Source organism: Nerophis ophidion, linkage group LG20, assembly GCF_033978795.1.
Source record: "Nerophis ophidion isolate RoL-2023_Sa linkage group LG20, RoL_Noph_v1.0, whole genome shotgun sequence".
Classification (NCBI taxonomy): Eukaryota; Metazoa; Chordata; class Actinopteri; order Syngnathiformes; family Syngnathidae; genus Nerophis; species Nerophis ophidion.
This window is the reverse complement of record NC_084630.1, coordinates 29,989,036-30,011,596: the sequence shown is the minus strand read 5'-3', so window position 1 is coordinate 30,011,596 and position 22,561 is coordinate 29,989,036. Positions and strand designations below refer to the sequence as shown.

At 38.0% G+C, this 22,561-nt stretch overlaps 1 protein-coding gene across 3 annotated transcripts in view; it reads left to right on the top strand.

The window, feature by feature from the left end:
• Positions 1-22,561, top strand: part of nt5c2b (5'-nucleotidase, cytosolic IIb) — a 32,461-nt gene that overhangs the window by 3,572 nt on the left and 6,328 nt on the right. Inside the window, exons 2-16 of one of the 3 annotated variants that reach the window (XM_061880951.1) lie at positions 1-115; positions 3,471-3,544; positions 9,796-9,913; positions 10,142-10,237; positions 10,378-10,469; positions 10,553-10,610; positions 11,248-11,341; positions 14,445-14,498; positions 14,586-14,669; positions 14,853-14,894; positions 15,085-15,192; positions 21,045-21,111; positions 21,189-21,359; positions 21,476-21,527; positions 21,732-21,792. The exon at positions 1-115 is cut by the window's left edge and continues 5 nt beyond it. In XM_061880951.1, coding sequence (XP_061736935.1) covers positions 1-115; positions 3,471-3,544; positions 9,796-9,913; positions 10,142-10,237; positions 10,378-10,469; positions 10,553-10,610; positions 11,248-11,341; positions 14,445-14,498; positions 14,586-14,669; positions 14,853-14,894; positions 15,085-15,192; positions 21,045-21,111; positions 21,189-21,359; positions 21,476-21,527; positions 21,732-21,792 — 1,286 coding nt within the window. The other 2 variants (XM_061880953.1, XM_061880952.1) reach the window with 2 other exon arrangements.

Here is a 22,561-nt window from a genome sequence, read left to right as displayed (position 1 = left end):
GTAAGACTTTAAAGATGACCACTTCATGGAGTGACAGACTGCAGAACTATGCAGACCTGCCTGCCAACATGGACAGAATGTCAATGAAGAAATACAGACGAGAGCCGTACCACAGGTAAGAAACGCCTACCTTCGCTGCCCCCTGTCTGATTTTGTTAAACAGGTTTTGCTAGACTACATCTTATAGTCAATGTTACTTGAGTGTTTTTTTACTGTTATGCAAAGTTATTTGCCTCATGGCAAAGTGTGTCTCCATACTGTTGAGGTCATGACTTTATACAGTAATTCAATAGAGCAGTGGTTCTCAACCTTTTTTCAGTGATGTACCCCCTGTGAACAGTTTTTTAATTCAAGTACCCCCTAATCAGAGCAAAGCATTTTTGGTTGAAAAAAGAGATAAAAAAGTAAAATACAGCACTATGTCATCAGTTTCTGATTTATTAAATTGTATAACAGTGCAAAATATTGCTCATTTGTAGTGGTCTTTCTTGAACTATTTAGAAAAAAAGACATAAAAATAACCAAAAAAAATGTTGAGAAATAAACAAGTGATTCACTTATAAATAAAGATTTCTACACATAGAAGTAATCATCAACTTAAAGTGCCCTCTTTGGGGATTGTAATAGAGATCCATCTGGATTCATGAACTTCATTCTAAACATTTCTTCACAAAAAAAATAAATCTTTAACATCAATATTTATGGAACATGTCCACAAACAATCCAGCTGTCAACACTGAATATTGCATTGTTGCATTTCTTTTCACAGTTTATCAACTTGCATTCATATTTTGTTGAAGTATTATTCAATAAATATATTTACAAAGGATTTTTGAATTGTTGCTATTTTTCGAATATTTTTGAAAAATCTCACGTACCCCTTGGCATACCTTCAAGTACCCCCAGGGGTACGCGTACCCCCATTTGAGAACCGCTGCAATAGAGCATGTAGCTGAGATAGGCACCAGTGCCCCCCGTGACCCTAAAAAGGGAATAAGCGGTAAAAAATGGATGGATGGATTTTTACTGTGTGCTTTTTTTAAAGCAAGGGCACACACAGTCATTATTGAGATCATTTTGGACTTTTAAGGGGCTTTATACAGTTGTTCCACAGCGAGAGTGTCTTGTCCTATACACAAGCAACTTTGTTGACTGGAAACACCACAGAGCCATGCTGGTCTAGATGAAATGTATGTTGTCCTGTAGTGTTTGACGACTGGTCGCATTTTCTTGAAAATAGCAGAAAACTTGCTTCATGCCCACTGCTCCTCAGTTGTCGCAACTTCCCGTACAGCTGTTTCTTTAACAAAAGGCACAATTTGACACCAAAATATCTATTATTGATCAAATTCAATACAATATCAAGTTATTCTTACGCTTTGCCAATAACTTTTAGCATTCAACTGAATGGGGGGTTTGTCTCTACACAGCTTTGTTAGGAATATGAGCATGTTGGTCAAAAGAAGAAGAATGCAGATTTAGCCTGCACAACACAAAATTTAGGAAGTATTTTTTTGTATAATTCTACTGTATAATATAAGGCATTGAAATAAGCAGGACCCTTAAAGTTTTTGCACTTAAATGACAATCAGGCATGTCAAAATGTTACTTGAAATATTATCTTATTATGCTAGTTTGATCCTAAAATATTGTTATTTTGTTGGAATTTTCCAATAGGAAAATGTTTTTATTACCAAACAAGAAGAGCAACTTGAAGGTTCCACTGTATACCAAATGTAATGTACAAACACATAAAGCCTGAAATAGTCAGTGACGTAGCTTGAGTTATTTCCTTATTAGGTTTCATTGAAATATTTAGTAGCTAAGATTTATGAGGACATAGGAAAAGAACTCATAAGAGTTCTCAGGTCTCTAGTACATCCCTTATGACCTCTTCTACTACCTGAGTTACTATAGCTCGGTCCTGCCTGACTTGAGACTGTTCTGGAGGTCTTTGAAGGCCCATAAATGTCACGCCAGTAAACAACAACTCTGACCAACTAAACACAACAATAGAGAATAACGCAGAATTACCACAATCATTTTTGCAACAAGTCAGAAAACGTCTGAATGGCAAGAAAGCAAAGAGAGAGGGGTGGGGGAGAGAGGGTGGAGTGGGGGTCCATTGTCTGTTGGCCCTGTGGTGGGCCACTGAGGCAGGTCAGAGAGTCAAAGTGAGGTTTAATTTGACATAGAATGCATCGCCACTCAACTTCTGGACATACATCGAAATGGGAGCTTGTTCACTACGGTTCTGCTGCAAGGTATTTTCTTGATATTGTCTTGAGTTTGACTTTTATACCATTCCTTAAGGTGTGTGTATCCACTGTAGGGTTTAGGCACTATCTGCATCTTTTTTTCTAGGAGAATTAAGCAATTAAAGTGTAATAGATCTAAAAAATTGTAATCTCTTAAAATGTGACGCTGGCAAACTTTGGCGAGCGAAACTATAAAAATGTGCGGGGAAATTAAAGATGTATTGTCTGCATCAGTCTAATATTAAGGGGAGTAAAATAATAAAAGCAATTTTTTAACATGAAATATGTAATTTTCACATTGACTTAAAACATGCAAAAATGTGCTTAGACATTTTGTCCCAGCAGTAAGAGTTAAGCTAGCAGTGCCAGCCAGACCTTGTAAACACTGTCTATCAATGTGGTCACTGTGCACCCCCTGACTGATTTACGAGCCAGGACAGCAGAGCTGTTTCCTGGCTGATTGTCACAAAGCTTGAGAAGTAACAATCGCCAGAAATAGTAGTGAACTGCCACCAATCACCAGACAGAACACATTTTTTAGCCATTATTGGAAATTATGTTACAAACTTTTTATTTTTTAAATTTAGGATTAAAATCTTATCAAATATAAAAGTTAACGGAAAAATGTTCCTGTCATTAGCAGATCTTTATTTGACCCAATTTTGGTGGACAATTTTAAAAATGCATGTTTTTTGTCTGATTGTTGACCAATTTATTGCAGAGTTAGTGTATTTTTTTTAAACAATACTAGGATTCAGCAAAGTTGGAGAGCAAGTAGTACACAAGCAAATTTCTTCCTTAAAAGCCTCACTTCCTTCTAGAGGTTTCTCCTGTTCTTTAAAATTCTGCTGATGAATAAGACGTCAGCTATACACAAAGTGCTGTGAAACACATGACTGCTTCAATGTATCAGCATTTTCTCAACATTTATGTGAGCACACAACGTAATGAGAATTATTCAAAGAGAAACTCTGGCATGTTACTGTGTCTTCTTAATGAAGAAGAAAGCTACATCTTCTCATTATCAGCCTTACATTGCTTTGCAATACGGCCATTATGCACACCAGTCTGGATTGTCAAAGGTCCATTCAGTCAATGAAACAGCTCAAGTAAACATTTTCATTCCAGAACAATATTTGCCATTGTGCCTGAGAATTACTGCTATTGTTGAGGTTTGCAAGTAATTCATTTTGTTTGGTGTGTCTTCTCTAGAGTCTTTGTCAACAGAAGCTTGGCAATGGAGAAGATTAAGTGCTTTGGCTTCGATATGGATTACACTTTGGCAGGTATGTACACGTCACCAAACAACCACTGGAAATAAATAATTCTGGTTCCAAAAGTTTTAAAATGAATATGCCTGTAAATTGATATTGTTATAATTGAAGTGACAATCAGAGCTTTGCAACTCTTCCATTTACCAAACTTCAGCCTAACAAAAGCTTCATCATGACCCACCACTACACAAAATTGTTTACATACGTTCTTCTACTGACCAGTAACTGGGCCATAATTACCCTTGCACGTTGTTTTGTAAGTCAGTCCCAGGTTTTAATCTGCAGCTCCCAAAATAACCTGTGACTTTGTGAAGCGGGTCACGTTTGTTTGTGAAGTTCTCAAGTGATGGCTCCTTTGAGAACGGGAATCACTTGTAGTCCCTCTCTGGCCATGCAGTTCAATTCCTGCTCACCTCAGCTGCTGACATTACTCTCTTTAGGGGAGTTCATAACCAAGTGTCAATGTTTGCAGAAAGCATGGCTATCGTGTATCCATTGATAAAATCCATGGACCTAGACCTCTCAGGTCTGATAATCTTCCTGAAGGAACTCTCCTGAAGGAATCAATAAAGTACTATCTATCTATCTATCTATCTAATCTTACTCTGACATGATCAGTCACATTTGCGGAATAGTTGATTGTTTAATAAATGCATAAAAAAACAATCAACCATCTTTAAAGAACAGCTCTATAAGGCTGAAAAAGGAGAAGAGGACACATTTATTTATTTGTTTACTTTTAAACTTTTTTATTGTCAGGAAATTTGGTGTCTTTTCCATGACAAGCAAATATTTGAGTTGGAGCTACATTTGTGTATCATACACACATGTAAATAAGTTTTGGATAGCTGCTTGTTTTTTCTTGAGACACATTTCTTATGAGAATGTGTGGTGTTATTTACTTTGTGTAAGAGGAGTGCATTTTACATTTAGGCCTGGGGTGACCTCGCTTGTAAAACACAAGTACGCACCTTCACAAGCAAACAAACTTACTTACAGACATTTTTGCACCTGGAGTGCATATTTATGACAATGATGTCATCATACTATGCTCTGATTAAAGCTTGTATCTCACCTCATTTTCAGTGCATTTTCAGGGAATTTGTTTGGATGCGTGTGTGCGTGCGTGGGTGGTTAGTGCACGCTTGCATCATGTCAGTATGAGAAATACGAGAAGAGGCTTAAAGCAAAGCAGAGTTGACCACCCATGAGCCAAAAATGCATGACAATGAAGGGCATGGTAATCAACAATACAGTCTGTGTGGATTTTGCTGTCAATATTTTCCAAGATTTTTTATTCATAAAAATCATCACCTTGTAGTGTTGGTGTAATGCAACAACAGCTCTACCAATAACTCAACAGACCACTGTCAGAAATAGTAGGCGAAAAAATTACATATGAAAGTCAAATTTAAAAATGAAAAGAAAAAAGGTTGTCTTTCTATTTTCCGGTCTTAGCGCTTGTTTGTTTTGTCTAAAATAGTTTGGGCTTCTTTGATAAAAATGAATATATAAGACAATATAAAAGTCAATCAAGGCTTCGACTGAAACCACCACATAGTTCTTACCAAGCATATCATGATGTATACTCTTGGTTTGTTGATAGTGACCAACTCTAAAGCTTACTCAATCTTTCCTGGCAAAAGGCTGCTGTAATTATTATGCAGTTAGACATAAATCACTACTTAAATGACAGTTCTGTCGTTTTTACAGCTTAGATTACGATGTGGTAGGACGTGCTAAATTGAGGTGCGCCCATAGCTAGGTCAACAAGTAAAAACAGAGCTGGCCAGTGTTCTAGAGAAAGTGAGAATGGCAATGGCAGAGGTGACCAAGGGCAAACAACTCTTAAAATAGCTTTCTTTGTAGCGGACCAGAGCTTTGGGAAAGATTATGATGTGAGATCCCCAGGGATCAATAAAGTACTTTCTATTCTATTCTATTCTATATTCTATATTCTAAGAACGAGGTGGAAGGCGCAGTAGATGGGAGAGGGGGAAGAGGAGGCAGTGTAATTGTTGAATGCTTCTGCTCTGGGCAGAGGGCCCAGAGCCTCTGTTTACTGGGGGACCACAGCTGGGCCTGAGAGACGAATGGGGGATTGAGCTTCAAGAGCCTACGTGGTTCGAATACAAAAACAGACTAAGGCTTAGTGAGTATGTCAAACAGGACAAGGCCTCATTTAAAGAAAACGTTGACTGTACATTACTTCTGTCTTGTTGTGTTTTGCTCATTTTTTGGCACCATATAACGAGAATAACTGCAAGATATTTAGCTGTTTGTCATCTGCATCAGGCAACATTTCTTCCCCTCAAAGGCCTCTCACAACCCCAGTAAAAGTAAAAAAAAAAAAAAAAAGAGGCACCATCAACACAAGCACATTCTTCAATTTATATTTATAACCTCTGACATATTATTGTCCCAGTGTCAGATCCAATTATAATCCTAAGAGGTCATCGCAGTTCTAGTTTGGCCACTGGGTAAATATGTGGCTGTTGGCAGTGGCAAGGGTCAGGCCTGCCAGTCTGCTAAGGGCTCATCTAAGCTTCCGCTGAAAGTTTGGCCATTCCTCTTTTTCATGCTTGACCAAGTGTCCTTGTTGATTCATGTGCAAAACATCCAACTGAGTGTACAATGGTTCTGTGTGTTTGAGATTTAGAGAAGGGGGCTTCACAGCAGACATGTTCTCAAAATACTTAATCAACGCAGCATAATCTTTAGTGGTTATTATCACATTTGAAAAGTCACAAAGGGCTTATGTGTGCCATAAGTCAACTTAATCATTTACACAAGCACTAACATGTCATTGCTGTTCTCTAACAACAGTGTGATACAGGTATGGTCCATTAATCATTGTCCAAGTACCGTTTACATTCACTATTCAAGATATTAGTGCAGATAACATCTCACTGTGGACTTGATGATCAGATCATGGGATAGTACAGAGGTTTGTGACAGTTCATCTGTCAGTCAACCATCTCCTTTGGAACAAGGTTTGAGTATTATTTACATTAGAGCTTACAAAGAGAGGTTTATGTTCCTCAGAAGATAAACCCGTACCATCCTCAACAGTCTTTTGACTCTTCCTCCTATAACTATTGCATATTCACAACTTAATTTGTTCTTGTGAAATGCAATTCTAGGAAATGAGGCATCCAAACCACCCACATCATAAATTATTTTTTATCAGCTACAAAACGATACAAATTATAGCCACCTAGTTCCACAGTAAATGAGAAGCAGATTGTCAAGGCTATGGTCCCGGAAGTTTTGCAATAATATGCACTTGGCATTCATAAAGCACATTTCTGCCTACATGGCATTTAAGGGGGTATACAGTGTTGATGGTGGTGTATGTTGCTGTGAAACCAAAGTGATATATTCATACACATACTGATGACATATTGTCAGGGCTTATGATATGTATTATATAATGCAAAACTGCATGGTGTTTATACTATACATTTGGATAACATGTACTGATGTACTATTGTTGAGAAATGCAATTACAAGACGCACACAACTTGTATAAAATGATAAATTAACAGTCCTTGTTTGATCTTTACCAAGTTCCTTTGACATTTGCTTCGTTCTTTGTCATCTGTGCTGTCAAACAGATAATTTCATGCTGCTCCCGACCTCTACAGTCTTGTGACTCTTTCTCCTATAACTAATGCACATTCAAAAACTTTATCTGTTCTTGTGAGATGCAACCGTAGGAAATGAGGTATCCAAACCAGTGACATGAGAAGATATTATTTTTTATCAGCTATAAAACTACAAAAATGTAGCCACCGAGTTCTACAGTGTACGAGAAGCAGATAGTCAAGGCTATGGTCCCGGAGGTTTAGTAATAATATACACTTGGCATTCATTGGATCCACTTTGGACTGGACTCTCACAGTTGTGTTGGATCCACTATGGACTGAACTTTAACAGTATCATGTTAGACCCATTGCTTTCGGTTCCCCTAGAGGGGTGGTTGCCCACATATGCGGTCCTCTCCAAGGTTTCTCATTGTCACCGACATCCCACTGGGTGTGAGTTTTCCTTGCCCTTATGTGGGCTCTACCGAGGATGTCGTTGTGGTTTGTGCAGCCCTTTGAGACACTAGTGATTTAGGGCTATATAAATAATCATTGATTGATTGATTGATTGATTGATAACACAAAAATTTGAATAAAAATATATAGATGGAAGAAAAATAACGTGTCAAACTACAGTAAGTTCAAGACTATTTCATCATCCCCTATTCTTATGCAAGCAATGGCTAGTGTCACTTATGTTGACAACTGCTTATTTTATTCTTCTTATGTTTGCAAGGTACTATATCTTCTCAGCTGTCCTCTTTTGGGGCCGCTGCGGTAATCAACGGCAATACACTTTTTCCACCACTTGTGGTAGTACAAGTGGTGTAACTACCTCCTTTTGCACTAGTTTTTTTTTTCTTTTCTTCCTATCTTTTGCACGTTTTGTAGACTGTGGCACTGATACTGGAGTGGTTTTTAATCTCATTGTACCTGTGTATAGTAGTGACAATAAAAGGCATTCTCTTCTAGTAATGACAATATCAAACAGAAGAAGTCTGAAACAAAAGTCATAGCACATTTATAAGCGCAAAAAATATGACTAAAGTGGTGCAGCTGTAGTTATATTTGCACTTAAATTTTGTCCAAGTTTAGTTAAAAATATCTATTACTTTAGTTCAGTCCTTTTCAAAAAGTGGGGCGGGATCCCTTGGGGGCCGGCGCTGTGCGATGTGTGACCTTGGGGATGGCCCCTCCCCTTGAACCAGAATATGACGAAGCATATATAGCACTTGGCTTCACTGAGACGAGAAAAGGCCGGTATGTTGTTTCCTTTAATGTTAATAAAAGTACAATGTTATGCACAGGTATAGTTGTAACAATTTGTGAGTTTTCCTTGCCCTTATGTGGGCTCTACCGAGGATGTCGTTGTGGTTTGAGACACTAGTGATTTAGGGCTATATAAATAATCATTGATTGATTGATTGATTGATTGATTGATTGATTGATAAAGCACATTTCTGCCTCCATGGGATTTTAGGGCGTATACAGTGTTGACAGTCGTGATTGTTGCTGGGAAACCAAAGTGATATGATAATACACACACTGATGACATATTGTCAGGGCTGATGTTATGTATTGTATAATGCAAAACTGCATGGTGTTTATAATATACATTACTAGATAACATGCGCTCATGTACAATTGTTGAGAAATGTAATCAAAAGACGTGCACAACTTGTATAAAATGAGAATTGAACTCTCCTTGTTTGATCTTTACTAAGTTCCTTTGACATTTGCATTTTTCTTTGTCGTCTGTGTGCTGTCAAATTGATCATTTCCTGCTGCCAAAGACATACTATCACACTAATACAATGTTAATAGATCAGCCATTTTGGAACCTTCAGTGCCATTTATTGTACAATTTAAGTGACTGTAATTACACTATATACTTAAGCCTGTATGTACAAGTGTGAGACTGCGTAAATTAGCAAACATCTACAATTTGCTCACACAATTCTTAAAGGCCAATAATTAAAGGCCAATAAATAGGACACTGAAAATCATGTGACCCATGTGTGTGAACTTCCGACCGACTCTGTACATCCATTTTGGCATCCACTGTGGCACAGTATTATCAGCAACCCTCCCATATACATAGATCCAGCGTTGTGCGTAGTGCTCCGTTTGCACGAGTAAGCGCATGTAGATCGTAAATTAATGAATGACAAGGCGTTTCGTATAAAATGTTTCCCAGTCCCTTCCTGCTCCGTCACTGATGAAAATATAACGGCAAATTTCCCCAAATATTATTTTGGTTTCACGTGGCACACAGGGTTAGTGTATATAGTCATACTTTTTACATAGAATCCAGACTGGAGATGCGCTATGAAGATTTGCAAAGTTATGTTTTAATAACATTAAATTAATTATTTTGTACAAAAAATATTTGATTAAAAAAAGTATAAAAAGTGTTTCACGTCCAGGATTGGTCACCAGTTAATAGTAAGACACTAGACAAACATGAACAATTTAGAGTCTCCAATTAAGGTGTGCTTGTTTTTGGAATCTGGAAAGAAGCCAGACTACCCGGAGAAAACCCCCACTCACACGGTGCTTGCACACTCCACACTGAGATGCCCAAACATAGATTCGAAACGAAACCTAAGTTTGAAATCCTTCTGGTAAACCTCAACCCTGTTCATGTGTTTGTTTGTTTGTTTGTTTTCTTTGTAGTGTACAAATCACCAGAGTATGAGTCACTCGGATTTGAACTGACGGTGGAGCGGCTGGTTTCCATCGGTTACCCACAGGAACTGTTAAGCTTCGTCTATGATCCGTCTTTTCCTACCAGGTAAACCAATTATACTACTGCGGTTGCCACTAAATGGTCATATCACCAACTTCAGCTACGGGATCAATTAGTTTTTTGTTTAATTTATGCTTGGATAGAGCTAATGCAGAGACAAGCACTAGTTTAAAGCTAGTTTGGCAGCCTTTCATGAAACAATATGTGACATTTTTTTAATATGACATTAAACAGGTCAATTATTTGATTTAAAAATGTTAATTTGACTTACAGGGGCCTTGTGTACGACACCATGTATGGAAACCTGTTGAAGGTTGATGCCTACGGTAATATACTGGTCTGCGTCCATGGATTCAACTTCCTCAGAGGGTGAGGCTTCTGAACATTCATCTCTCCTCGTCTCTGAGGAAGATTGTTAGTAACACTGTCAGGTTTGTGTCCTCAAATGGTATGCGTGCCTGCAACACCGTCCTCACGACCTGATCTGAAAAGGTCTCCTCTCTCCCCAGTCCCGAGATCAGGGAGCGCTACCCAAACAAGTTCATCCAGAGAGATGATACAGAGCGCTTTTATATCCTGAACACGCTCTTCAACCTTCCAGGTAAGGTGTTGGCACACCAAAGGCGGAGTTTTGTCACTGTGGGAATGATGCTTGCAACTGACAGATGTCCTTTTCTTTTAAAGAAACCTACCTATTTGCATGCTTAGTGGATTTCTTCTCCAACTGTGATAGATACACAAGGTAAGAAGACGCATATTGCTTTTCATGCAGTAAGCTGATGGGCGTGGCATGTCGAGTGATACAAAACCAACCTGGGGCAAAACAAATCCCTGCAGTATGGGAGGATCTTCATTGAAATCAAGCAGCATATTTTCTTTATCTGGAACAATTAACTAGTCATCCATGTTCATCTCTAATAATCGTAAAACACCATGGTTTCCCATGATAACTCAGATGTTTTAACACAGAGATTAGCAATTGATACACACCATGGTTTCCCATGATAACTCAGATGTTTTAACACAGAGATTAGCAATTGATAAACACCATGGTTTCCCATGATAACTCAGATGTTTTAACACAGAGATTAGCAATTGATGCTAATGGTGTCCAATGGCCTGTACATTTGACAATGTAATCTGGAATGGTTGCATGGTCTTTGTCCTCTGAATCCTGGTTGTTGATCTTTTAGGGGGAGAATGCTTTCCTGTTTGGCTGGGGACCCCTCCATCAAGGGAAGGCTATCCCTTTTAAAAACAAACAAATAGAAAAACCTTAAACCAAGAACTAAAACAAATGTATTTCAAAAGATACTGCAAAGATATTGTGCAATGTTATGCCACTGCAGTTTACGTATGTGTCTGCTCTTCCCCTTCAGCTGCGAAACCGGTTTCAAGGATGGCGACCTTTTCATGTCCTACAAGAGCATGTTCCAGGATGTCCGTGATGCTGTTGACTGGGTTCATTTCAAGGTACAGCATCTGTGAGAGCTGTGTCTGTCAATAAATAGACACGTTATACTGTGAGGACAATAGTTCGGATTTTATTAGATTTTTGGAAATTTACTGTTTCCTTGCCACTTTGCAGTTCTGTTACTGCTGTCTCGGTGCATCACCGATTTTAAAGAGTGGTACTTCAACTTACAAGCACATTGCATTTCATGATCAAGATTGTAACTCAAAAACACTCATATCCAGGGTTGTACTGTAGTTACGGTATTAGTTTATAGCACAACGATTCTAATGAATCATTTTCGGTACTATAGAGGCGGTATAGTACCCCGAACCTCCCCCACTCCTTATTACTTACTAATAAAAGACAAATTGTCTTGTATGTTCACTATTTTATTTAAGGACAAACTTGCAATAAGAGATTTTGTTAAAATAAAGCCAATAATGCCATTTTTTGTGGTCCCTTTTATTTAGGAAAGTACCAATAAATATTGAAATCATTTTGGTACCAAATTATTGGTATCGGGACAGCACTACTCACTCATAACTTAAATCACCCATGCCCATTGAAATTAATTTAAAATCAATTTATTCCTTTCTTGGTCCTTCTAAAACACCCCCATTTTAACAGGTAACATGTATTTTAAAAATAACAACAAACTTTTAGATGTAGTTTAAAAACATCATGATCGCATGTTCTACAAACGACTACAGTAGTTTTATAAAAAAAATACTGTAATAATATTGTACAGAATTTACCTTGGAGAGCAGTCTTTTGTAGATGTTTCCTACGAGCTGCTTCTCCATGTTGTAGCAATAGGAACTAGAAAAAATTTGATTATGTTCCAAAAATTTGATTATGTTCCACACAGACGTATTTGAGTCTTTGATTATGTTCCACACAGACGTATTTGAGTGATCAACCGGAAAGCTCAGAGTTGATAAATTATATTTGTTCAATATCTGTGTAGCAAAGGTCATGTTCTACTGCCCAGTTTGTTGAGTCAGCAGTAAACGGAACAAACTGAAACACGTCCAACACAGCATCTACAGCTTGTCAATATTTGTATGGACATGTTGGCTGCAAGCCGCAGACACGGCTTGTGTGATGCTGACTGACATGCTGCCGCGGCGCTGAGTCATGAGGGAAGGCTGCTAACTATTACGACATGATTTTATTGGTTTATTTCTCTGATTCAGCTGTCAGCTTCTCTTCCGTCGCACTCAGTTTCTCAATTCTTACGGCTGGAGGGGAGTGTTGTGTCGTTCTCTGAGCGACGCTCAAACACGCACATGAACTCTGATCAAAACGTATGTTTGATTCTTGTGTGGATGAAGCAGAAACAACAACATGTAACAATGTATTAACTATTTTCTGCTCAAATCGTTTTGTTTTTTGTGTAAACGAAGCAGAAACAGCAAATGGGTAACAATATATTAACTATTTATTGCTCAAATGGCACAACTTTGTTAAGAATATTACTTTAACCAGCTACGAAAATGCTTGCAACTCAAATTATGTGGTCTGTTCTCAACCCTATCCAACACCTTTGTGATGAACTGGAACTAAAAATCAGCTATCTTGTTTACTTAAATAAGTAAACAGCTTAACACTAGGCGGGCGAAGTGGACAATATGGTAGTGCAGGGGTCACCAACCTTTTTGAAACCAAGAGCTACTTATTGGGTACTGATTAATGCGAAGGGCTACTAGTTTGATACACACTTAAATAAATTGCCAGAAATAGCCAATTTGCTCAATTTACCTATAATAAATAAATATATATATAAATATATATAAAAAATGGGTATTTCTGTCTGTCATTCCGTCATACATTTTTTTTTCCTTTTACGGAAGGTTTTTTGTAGAGAATAAATGATGAAAAAAACACTTAATTGAACGTTTTAAAAGAGGAGAAAAGAGGAAAAACATTTAAATTAAATTCTGGAACATAGTTTATCTTCAATTTCGACTCTTTAAAATTCAAAATTCAACCGAAAAAAAGAAAAGAAAAACTAGCTAATTCGAATCTTTTTGAAAAAAATAAAAAATAATTCATGGAACATCATCAGTAATTTTTCCTGATTAAAATTAATTTTAGAATTTTGATGACATGTTTTAAATAGGTTAAAATCCAATCTGCATTTTGTTAGAATATACAACAAATTGGACCAAGCTATATTTTTAACAAAGACAAATCATTATTTCTTCTAGATTTTCCAGAACAAAAATTTTAAAAGAAACTCAAAAGACTTTGAAATAAGATTTCAATTTGATTCTAAAGATTTTCTAGATTTGCTAGAAAAATGTTTTTGAATTTTAATCATGATAGGTTAGAAGAAATATTTCACAAATATTCTTCGTCGAAAAAACAGAAGCTAAAATGAAGAATTAAATTAAAATGTATGTATTTTTCTTTACAATAAAAACAATAAATTTACCTGAACATTGATTTAAATTGTCAGGAAAGAAGAGGAAGGAATTTAAAAGGTAAAAAGGTATATGTGTTTAAAAATCCTAAAATCCTTTTTAAGGTTGTATTTTTTATCTAAAATTGTCTTTCTGAAAGTTATAAGATGCAAAGTGAAAAAATTAATTAATTTAATTCAAACAAGTGAAGACTAATACTTTAAAAGATTTTTTGGGATTTTCTAATTCTATTTGAGTTTTGTCTCTCTTAGAATTAAAAATGTCGAGCAAAGCAGACCAGCTTGCTAGTAAATAAATAAAATTGAAAAAATAAAGGTAGCTCACCGGTAAGTGCTGATATTTGAGCTATTTTTAGAACAGGCCAGCGGGCGACTCATCTGGTCCTTACGGGCTACCTGGTGCCCGCGGACACCGCTGGTGACCCCTATGGTAGTGGACACTGACAAACTTCAGCCAATAACTCACTTGTCACTGCATTTGCTCAACTTCATGTATGTGTTTTGATGGCATCCTTAGAAAACAAGTTGCAGCATAATAAAAAATATAAAGAACATAATAAAAAGCTCAGGAAGTGCAGTCTTATATTCATATCCTCTATGACCAACAGCTCAATGTCCTTGCATTATTTATCTGTCACTCAAATCATCAGCATTGACAGTTAAGCAGCAATAACTGTATACATCTATCGTTTCAGGGAACTCTGAAGGAGAAAACTGTGGAGAATCTGGAGAAGTATGTTGTGAAAGATGTAAGTGCGTTGTCTTCAGGAAGACAAACTTATATTTGTAAGGAGGCTTATTTGCGACCCCCATAATGGTTTTCTGTGTCCCGCTAGGGAAAATTGCCTCTTCTCCTCAGTCGAATGAATGAAGTAGCCAAGGTTTTTTTGGCTACCAACAGTGACTACAAATACACTGACGTAAGTAAGACCCTTAAACCACTCCAGCTCCTTGCTCTTGTAGTACTTTTACACTCCATCAAGTGTCACAATTAACTTCAGCAAATTAATTCAACACATATTTTTTTTCCCACTGTTTTATTTTTTTTTCATCAGTCATCATGCACTGGAAAGTAACTTATCGATTGTGTTTTGTTCTAACAGAAAATCATGACCTACCTGTTTGACTTCCCTTACGGCCCAAAGGTAAACATTACCTCTTTCCTCGCCACTTTGCAGTTCTCTTACTGCTTTGTGTATTGAATTAAAACAAGATGATCCAACATAGTCTTATATCTATCTTATAAAGAGGGTTTTAAGTTATTTGTATTGTTATCATTCGCATCTATGATTGTGTGTAATTTTAATCATGGGTGTTTGTTCTTGTCTGCATCAGCCTGGTACTTCCCACCGACCCTGGCAGTCCTACTTTGACCTCATTCTGGTGGACGCCAGGAAGCCGTTGTTTTTTGGCGAAGGGACAGTGCTCCGACAAGTGGACACGGTGAGAAGACTGGAAGCTTACAGGCTTGCAGTTTTGATATATAAAATACAAGAATGTATATTTACCAGCCGAAACACTTGTCCAAAGTGCTTCTTCAAGCACATTTGTCCTCAGACAATTTTGGCCGTTGAAATGCTGAAGTTGGAATCATGCATTAGATTGTTACAAAAAAAGCTGATGCAGTTGACTTGCCGGGGCTTGCTTGATGGAGTCAGAAATTTCAGAAAGTGCTGAACCACAAACAACCTTCTTTCGCAAAAAGCAACATTATCTAATGGGGGTTACTTGTTTGGCAGATAAACTTGAAAATGAGTGATGCCAGACTTTTTAAACAATAACTCAAATAATCCCTTTTTTCATCAAGCAGAATCAATCCCACTTTTTCTCTGGAAATTATAACGATAATATTTAAGGTTAAAGAAAAATTCAGCTGTCGCATACATGGTTGTACAGTACTAATAAAATACAGTCCAGTATGTCGCTGTACCACTGAGGACTAACACAAAGACAACTATTGATCATCTAATGTAGTAAGGATGTTCCAATTTTATGTTGACCATTCCGATACCGATCATCAATGAGTTGATCGGCTGATACCAATCACATGTATTGACTGTAAAAATGTCAGTTTATTAAACAATGTCAATACAATATTAAAAGTAGTTCATTATGTTCTTGTGATTCATACATATTTTTGAGCAAAAGAAAGTCAATAGTACACAAAAATTAAACAAAAGCAAAACTATCTACAAAATCGTCTTAATTTTTTCCTCCAAAGTCTTCCTTTGTCCAGGAAACTATTCCCTGAGTTTATAAACGTTAATAAAAACAAAACATCTTTTTGGGAAAATAAAAATGTTGACTTAATTAGTTTAGTATCGAACCTTTTACTAATACTACCCTTGGTGTCGACCCCAACTTATGGATGATCCGCCCTCTTTTCACGTCTCATATACTGGCAGTGACAATACTAACACACCAACAGTTGTTATATTATTCTCTAATCCCCTAATCTATTGGTTAATTTACTCAATTTATTGAGCATTTTTTTTGGCGTTGTTTACAGTTAGCTCAGCAGTTATCTCAGCTATTAGCGTGCCTGCTCCTGGTTTGCTCCTGACATGTTTAGCCATGTTTTCCAGTGATAACGATACGTAAGATACTAAGAAATACAGTTCATTTGCAATTAAGGTGATTCTTACTATCTAAGGGGGACGACTCCACATTGTATAAAGACCAGGGTTGTCCCGATACCAATAATTTGGTACAAACACCAAAATGTATATCGATACTTTTAAAAAAAATTTAAAATAAAGGGAACTACAAACATTTTTTTTATGAATTGGCTTTATTTTAACAAAATTTTACTATGTAATAAACATGTTTCCTATTGCACTTAAATAACAATTTTAGAAGGTTAAAATAGAAATTAAAAGGCATTAAACACATTGGTCTTTTTTTGTTGCACTCAAAAAACTATTTACAATTTTCCATTTTACATATAGTCTTCCATAATCAAAGATTATGTTAGAATCCAATAAAAATCTTTATAAATATCATATTAAATGCTTCATGATTTATGGTTGCCAATCCTGGTCTGTGCTTCAAGAAAATACAATTATTAGTAAATACTAAAAACAAAACTATGGATACAGGTACACAGATAAGCCATGTAGAAGGCAAAACACACATTGTTAAAGATAAAAAACAAATTGTAGAAATGTGTTACAAATTTCAGACATTTCACTTCACGCTAATTGTGCGGTTTTACCAGCGCTAATATTCGGCATCAAGCCAAGCAGCTGTGTGCGCGTCTACGTATCTACATGTGCACAACAGAGGAGCTTGGTTACTAATGAGAGTAGCATATATGTGATTGCAAGAATGGCAGCGGGTTTGCTGAGTGATGTCAGTGAGTGAGTGGGCGAGTAACGAGAGGGAGAGGTAGCGTGTGCACTGCACAGTAGAGTGATGAACGGGTCTGGTTGTGTCCTCACCAAACTAATAATAAATGAACCAGATTGTCACAAATCGGCAGCCTTGTCATTCTGACCCGAAATCAGAGTAAAATGAATGGTGTTAACCCCGAAGAAAACTTCGGCCCTGGAGGGAACGTCTGCCCTGTGCTCCTCCACTACGGTCTGAGAGTCGAACAGCTGGAAAGCTAACAACATTATTACCTGTCACTCTTTATAACTCCTTGCGCAGATCTGAATTATTATTTAAATGTTTATCTAAGTTTGAAGCAAAGGTGGTAATACTCATCGCCACATCTGGCGAGGCGTGCCTGCTTGTTAAAAACGTAACATTTATTGTTAGTTTCGAAGCCCAAAAATACCTCCATATTGCGCTTCACATCCTCTTTATTAACCAGTAGAATTGCTGTTTTTTTGCCATTATCCCTCTCCCCGACGTTATTGATTGAATTCCATTTGTGCGTGCGTTTTGACACACTCAACATGGGCCTCGGTTCTGTAATCACCGCTGCACAGCAGTATAAACGGTACCGGTATTTTTAAACGTGGTATCGTAATATTTCCAATTCATTACTACCACAATACTTGATTAGTACCGGTATACCGTGCAAACCTAATAGACACATAATTAGCTGCTAGCCACTTGTCAGTCCTCGAGCCAAAACTACATATTGTCTCATGTATTGTAATGTAATGCATTAAAAGACATTAATCATCAACAGCAGTCTCATATTTTTTCATGAAAATCGGCCGATACTATTCGGTGGCTGATCGATCGGCACATCTCTAAATGGTACATAAGTGTAATGTGCCTGTAAACAGGTATTGCACAACCCCAGCTCTATCACCTTTAATACTGTCATGACTATGATTAACTTGGTATAAGCCGATATGAACTAATTAAAGTTTGTCTGTGAACTGGTACAATAGATACAGTATGTGAATCTTACAACAACTCATGATTCCATTTGATTTAGATTCTTGGCGGCTGACGTCTACACGCAGCGAGTAAGATTAAGCGGGGAGATGACCTGAAAAAAGTTGTTTTTTTTAATCGATTTTTAAAATACTATGAATTGATTTGGAATCTTAAGTGATTCAGATGTAAGTTGATTTTTTCAGCACTCTTATGGCACAAACTTGTCACTTTAGTGCATACTTGGCAACCCTCCCGAATTTCAGTGCCTCTCCCGAAAATCTCCCGGGACATCCATTCTCTCGGATTACTCCCGATTTCCAGCCGGAGAAAAAGGTACGCCCCCTCCAGGTCCATGCGGACCTGAGTGAGGACAGCCTTTCGTCACGTCCGCTTTTTCTCCACATGAACAGCGTGTCGGCCCAGTCACGTTATAACATCCACGGCTTTTGGAGAGTGCACAACTGTACACACAACAAGAATGAGACTATTGTATATGTCTCTGATATCCATAGGTTTATCTATAACCCATAAAGTAGGCAGGCACGGAGCTATTCCTTAGCGTCTGTTTATTCCAGCCGGCACGTTAGTACACTGACACACTACCATCATGCATTGCTTCAAAACTACGGCAAGTAGTAATGTTAAAAAAAACATAAAAGAGATGAAGCAGAAGAACGAAGACGAGACAGTCATGACGACGATGAGTAAGAAGAAGAAGTACGCTTGCAAGTCATAAGAGAGGGTGTTCAGCATGATTAGAAAGATAGTGACCGAGAATATAACGAGGATGGACAACAATAAAATAAACATTATATATATACATATATATATATATGTATATATATATCAATATATAGCTAGAATTCACAGAAATTATATTTTATTCTGAATTCTAGCTGTAAATATACTCCTCCTCCTAAACCAGACCACAGAACACTTTTCCATCTTAGCGAAGCCGGCGGCGTTTCTGGGTATCGTTGATAAAAGGCTTTGGCTTTGCATAGTAGAGTTTTAACTTGCACTTACGAATGTAGCGACAAACTGTAGTTATTGACAGTGGTTTTCTGAAGTGTTCCTGAGCCCATGTGGTGATATCCTTTACACACTGATGTCACTTTTTGATGCAGTACCGCCTCAGGGAACGAAGGTCCGTTATATCATTGCTTACGTTCAGTGATTTCTCCAGATTCTTTTTTTTTTCTCCTTTCTTTTCTTAGTTTATTTTGAACATGAATATTTACAACAAAACAGACAGTACAATATTACCTCACATTTCATTGTGCCCGAAAAGGAGTAGGAAGAAGCAAAGCTTATTTAATCCTACCCCTTTCCCACTTCAGAGCGTCCACAAATACATACATACATCTACTGACCCTCTTTACAGCAAAATATCTAAATGACATCCGTGAATAAGCAATACAACAGTTCTGTAACATGTAACATTCTCTGAACCTTTTTATGGTATTACGGACCATAGATGGTGAAATTCCTAAATTCCTTGCAATAACGCGTTGAGAAATGTTGTTTTTAAACTGTTTGACAATTTGCTCACGCATTTGTTCACAAAGTGGTGACCGTTTCCCAATCCTTGTTTGTGAATGACTGAGCATTTCATGAAAGCTGCTTTTATACCCAATCATGGCACCCACCTGTTCCCAATTAGCCTGCACACCTGTGGGATGTTCCAAATAAGTGTTTGATGAGCATTTCTCAACTTTATCATTAATTCCCAACTTCTTTGTCACGTGTTGCTGGCATCAAATTCTAAAGTTAATGATTATTTGCAAAAAAAAATGGTTCATCAGTTTGAACATCAAATATGTTTTCTTTGTAGCATATTCAACTGAATATTGGTTGAAAATGATTTGCAAATCATTGCATTCCGTTTATATTGACATCTAACACAATTCCCCAACTCATATGGAAATGTGGTTTGTAAAACACTGTTTAAAATAGAAGTACAAGGAGCAAAGAGAGTGATGCCCTCAGCACAGAGCGATGGGAGAGAGGTGTATGGTCCAAGAGTGTTGGGCCTGTGTGTGTGTGTGTGTGTGTGTGTGTGTGTGTGTGTGTGTGTGTGTGTGTGTGTGTGTGTGTGTGTGTGTGTGTGTGTGTGTGTGTGCGTGCGTGCGTGCGTGCGTGCGTGCGTGCGTGCGTGCGTGCGTGCGTGCGTGCGTGCGTGCGTGCGTGCGTGCGTGCGTGCGTGCGTGCGTGCGTGCGTGCGTGCGTGCGTGCGTGCGTGCGTGCGTGCGTTTTATCTCGTCTTGTCTTGTCTCATACTACCAGTGGTACTATTGTATTGTAAGTAGACAGGAATTGTTCTTGTACTACATTTTTTATGTTAAATGTGGAATGAGTGAGAGGGTTTGGGATATTATAAGCATCTGCTTTATCCAACCTCTTTTCAAGCCTTGCACAAATGTTTCTGCCAAGAGGTAAAAAAAAAAAGGGTTCTACTGTGCACGTTTGAAATAAATACTTCAATACTTCAATTCAATATTTTATGCTGCCCTTTTTTTGCTGCAGCTGTTACATATACTGTAATATTGCACATGGTAATTGAGATTTGTTATATATTGTATACATTGTATAATAATATAATATATAAGTATTTATTATATACTGTGTATATAATGTGTAAATATTTTATATGATATATATTTTATATTTTATTTTGCTACCATGGTACATTTTTTGTTTGTCCACTTTATACTTTTTGTTTTCACCCTCTTTTTGTGCCCTTGTGTGCACGATCCTTTCCATCTTTATCCTTTCCATCATTTGTAACGGAGCTACTGTGTGGAACAATTTCCCTTGTGGATCATTAAAGTTTGTCGAAGTCTGAGTCTATTTAGCGCCTGGTACTTAGAGCAAGCCTACCGGTATACTTTGTGTCTATATATAATAGCAATCTTTACTTTATCTCAAACCCTAACTTTGTATTTTTGCCATATCAGACCACAGGGCGACTAAAGATAGGCACCTATACCGGACCTCTGCAGCACGGTATCGTCTACTCTGGAGGTGAGATGCATGATCTGATGTTCAGATGTTTGTGCTCACTCAGAAGGTTGTGATGTTGTGACACCGATTTACTACAGGTTCTTCAGACATTGTGTGTGACCTGTTGGGAGCCAAAGGCAAAGACATTGTGTACATTGGGGACCATATCTTTGGAGACATACTCAAGTCCAAGAAGCGCCAAGGCTGGAGGACCTTCTTGGTCATCCCTGAGCTCGCCCAGGAGCTGCACGTGTGGACCGACAAGAGCTGTGAGGCCCAATCTAATCTACAACATGAACATTTCTGCTCAAAGTCCTAAAAAGATAAAGATCATGACTTCAAAGTCGCATAACTTGGTGACACTGAGTTTGTTATTGTTTTACAGCTTTATTTGAGGAGCTGCAAGGCCTTGACATTTTCTTAGCAGAACTCTACAAGTAAGTACTTTAACTCTCTTGTACGGATTCTGCCGCTCTCTGCAAAAAAAAGTGTGTAAGCTCCTCTGGGGTATCATGGGTGTAAAGTTTAAAGGAGAAGCCAGATAACCTAACGTTATATATAACCCGGCACAGTTTGCTCTTGCACCACCTTCAGCTCCCCCTCCCCCCCATCATCTCTAATCATCGCTCCTTGTCCCGCAGACATCTGGACAGCAGCAGTAATGAAAGGCCAGACATCAGCACTATTCAGAGAAGAGTCAAGGTACAGCTTTAATAGCCTTCGTTTCCGCTTGCTTTGCTGCGTGATGTCACATGAGCTATTGTTTGTCAAGCGTGGTTTATCTTAGTTCCGATAGAGCTCCTCCTGTTCAGATAATTCTCTCTGAGTGGAGTTTTACGATTAATGGTTAACCACGCGGTCCTGGGTTCGATCCTGCCCTCGGGATCTTTCTGTGTGGCGTTTGCATGTTCTCCCCGTGACTGTGTGGGTTCCCTCCAGGTACTCTGGCTTCCTCCCACTTCCAAAGACATGCACCTGGGGATAAGTTGATTGGCTACACTAAATTGTCCCTAGTGTGTGAATGTGAGTGAGAATTAGGGCTGAGCGATATACGCGATATATCGCGGGTTTGTCTCTGTGCGATATAGAAAATGACTTTATCGTGATATTCGAGTATACGTTCTCATGCAGTTGCTTTTAGCTGCTGGCATTACACTACAGGCTATTCCCACTCTTTGTTGTCTCTCCTTCTCACAGACAGCAAGTGGACCTTCTTACACACGTCTTATACGCCCTCGCGGAGCAGAGAGAAGCAGCATGGGTAACGTTAGCTGTGATGCTAGCGGAGCCGTGCGAGTGGTAATACGAGAGAAAGATAGTGCGAATCTGGTAACAAATGAAGGAAGAACTAATTCCCAAGAAGAACAGCAGGGGGTCCATCGTCTGGCGGTGGTTTGGCTTCAAGTGTGAATATGTCAAACAGACAACCATAATTTGTCAAGTGTGGGGCAAAAGCGTTGCTACAAAAAGT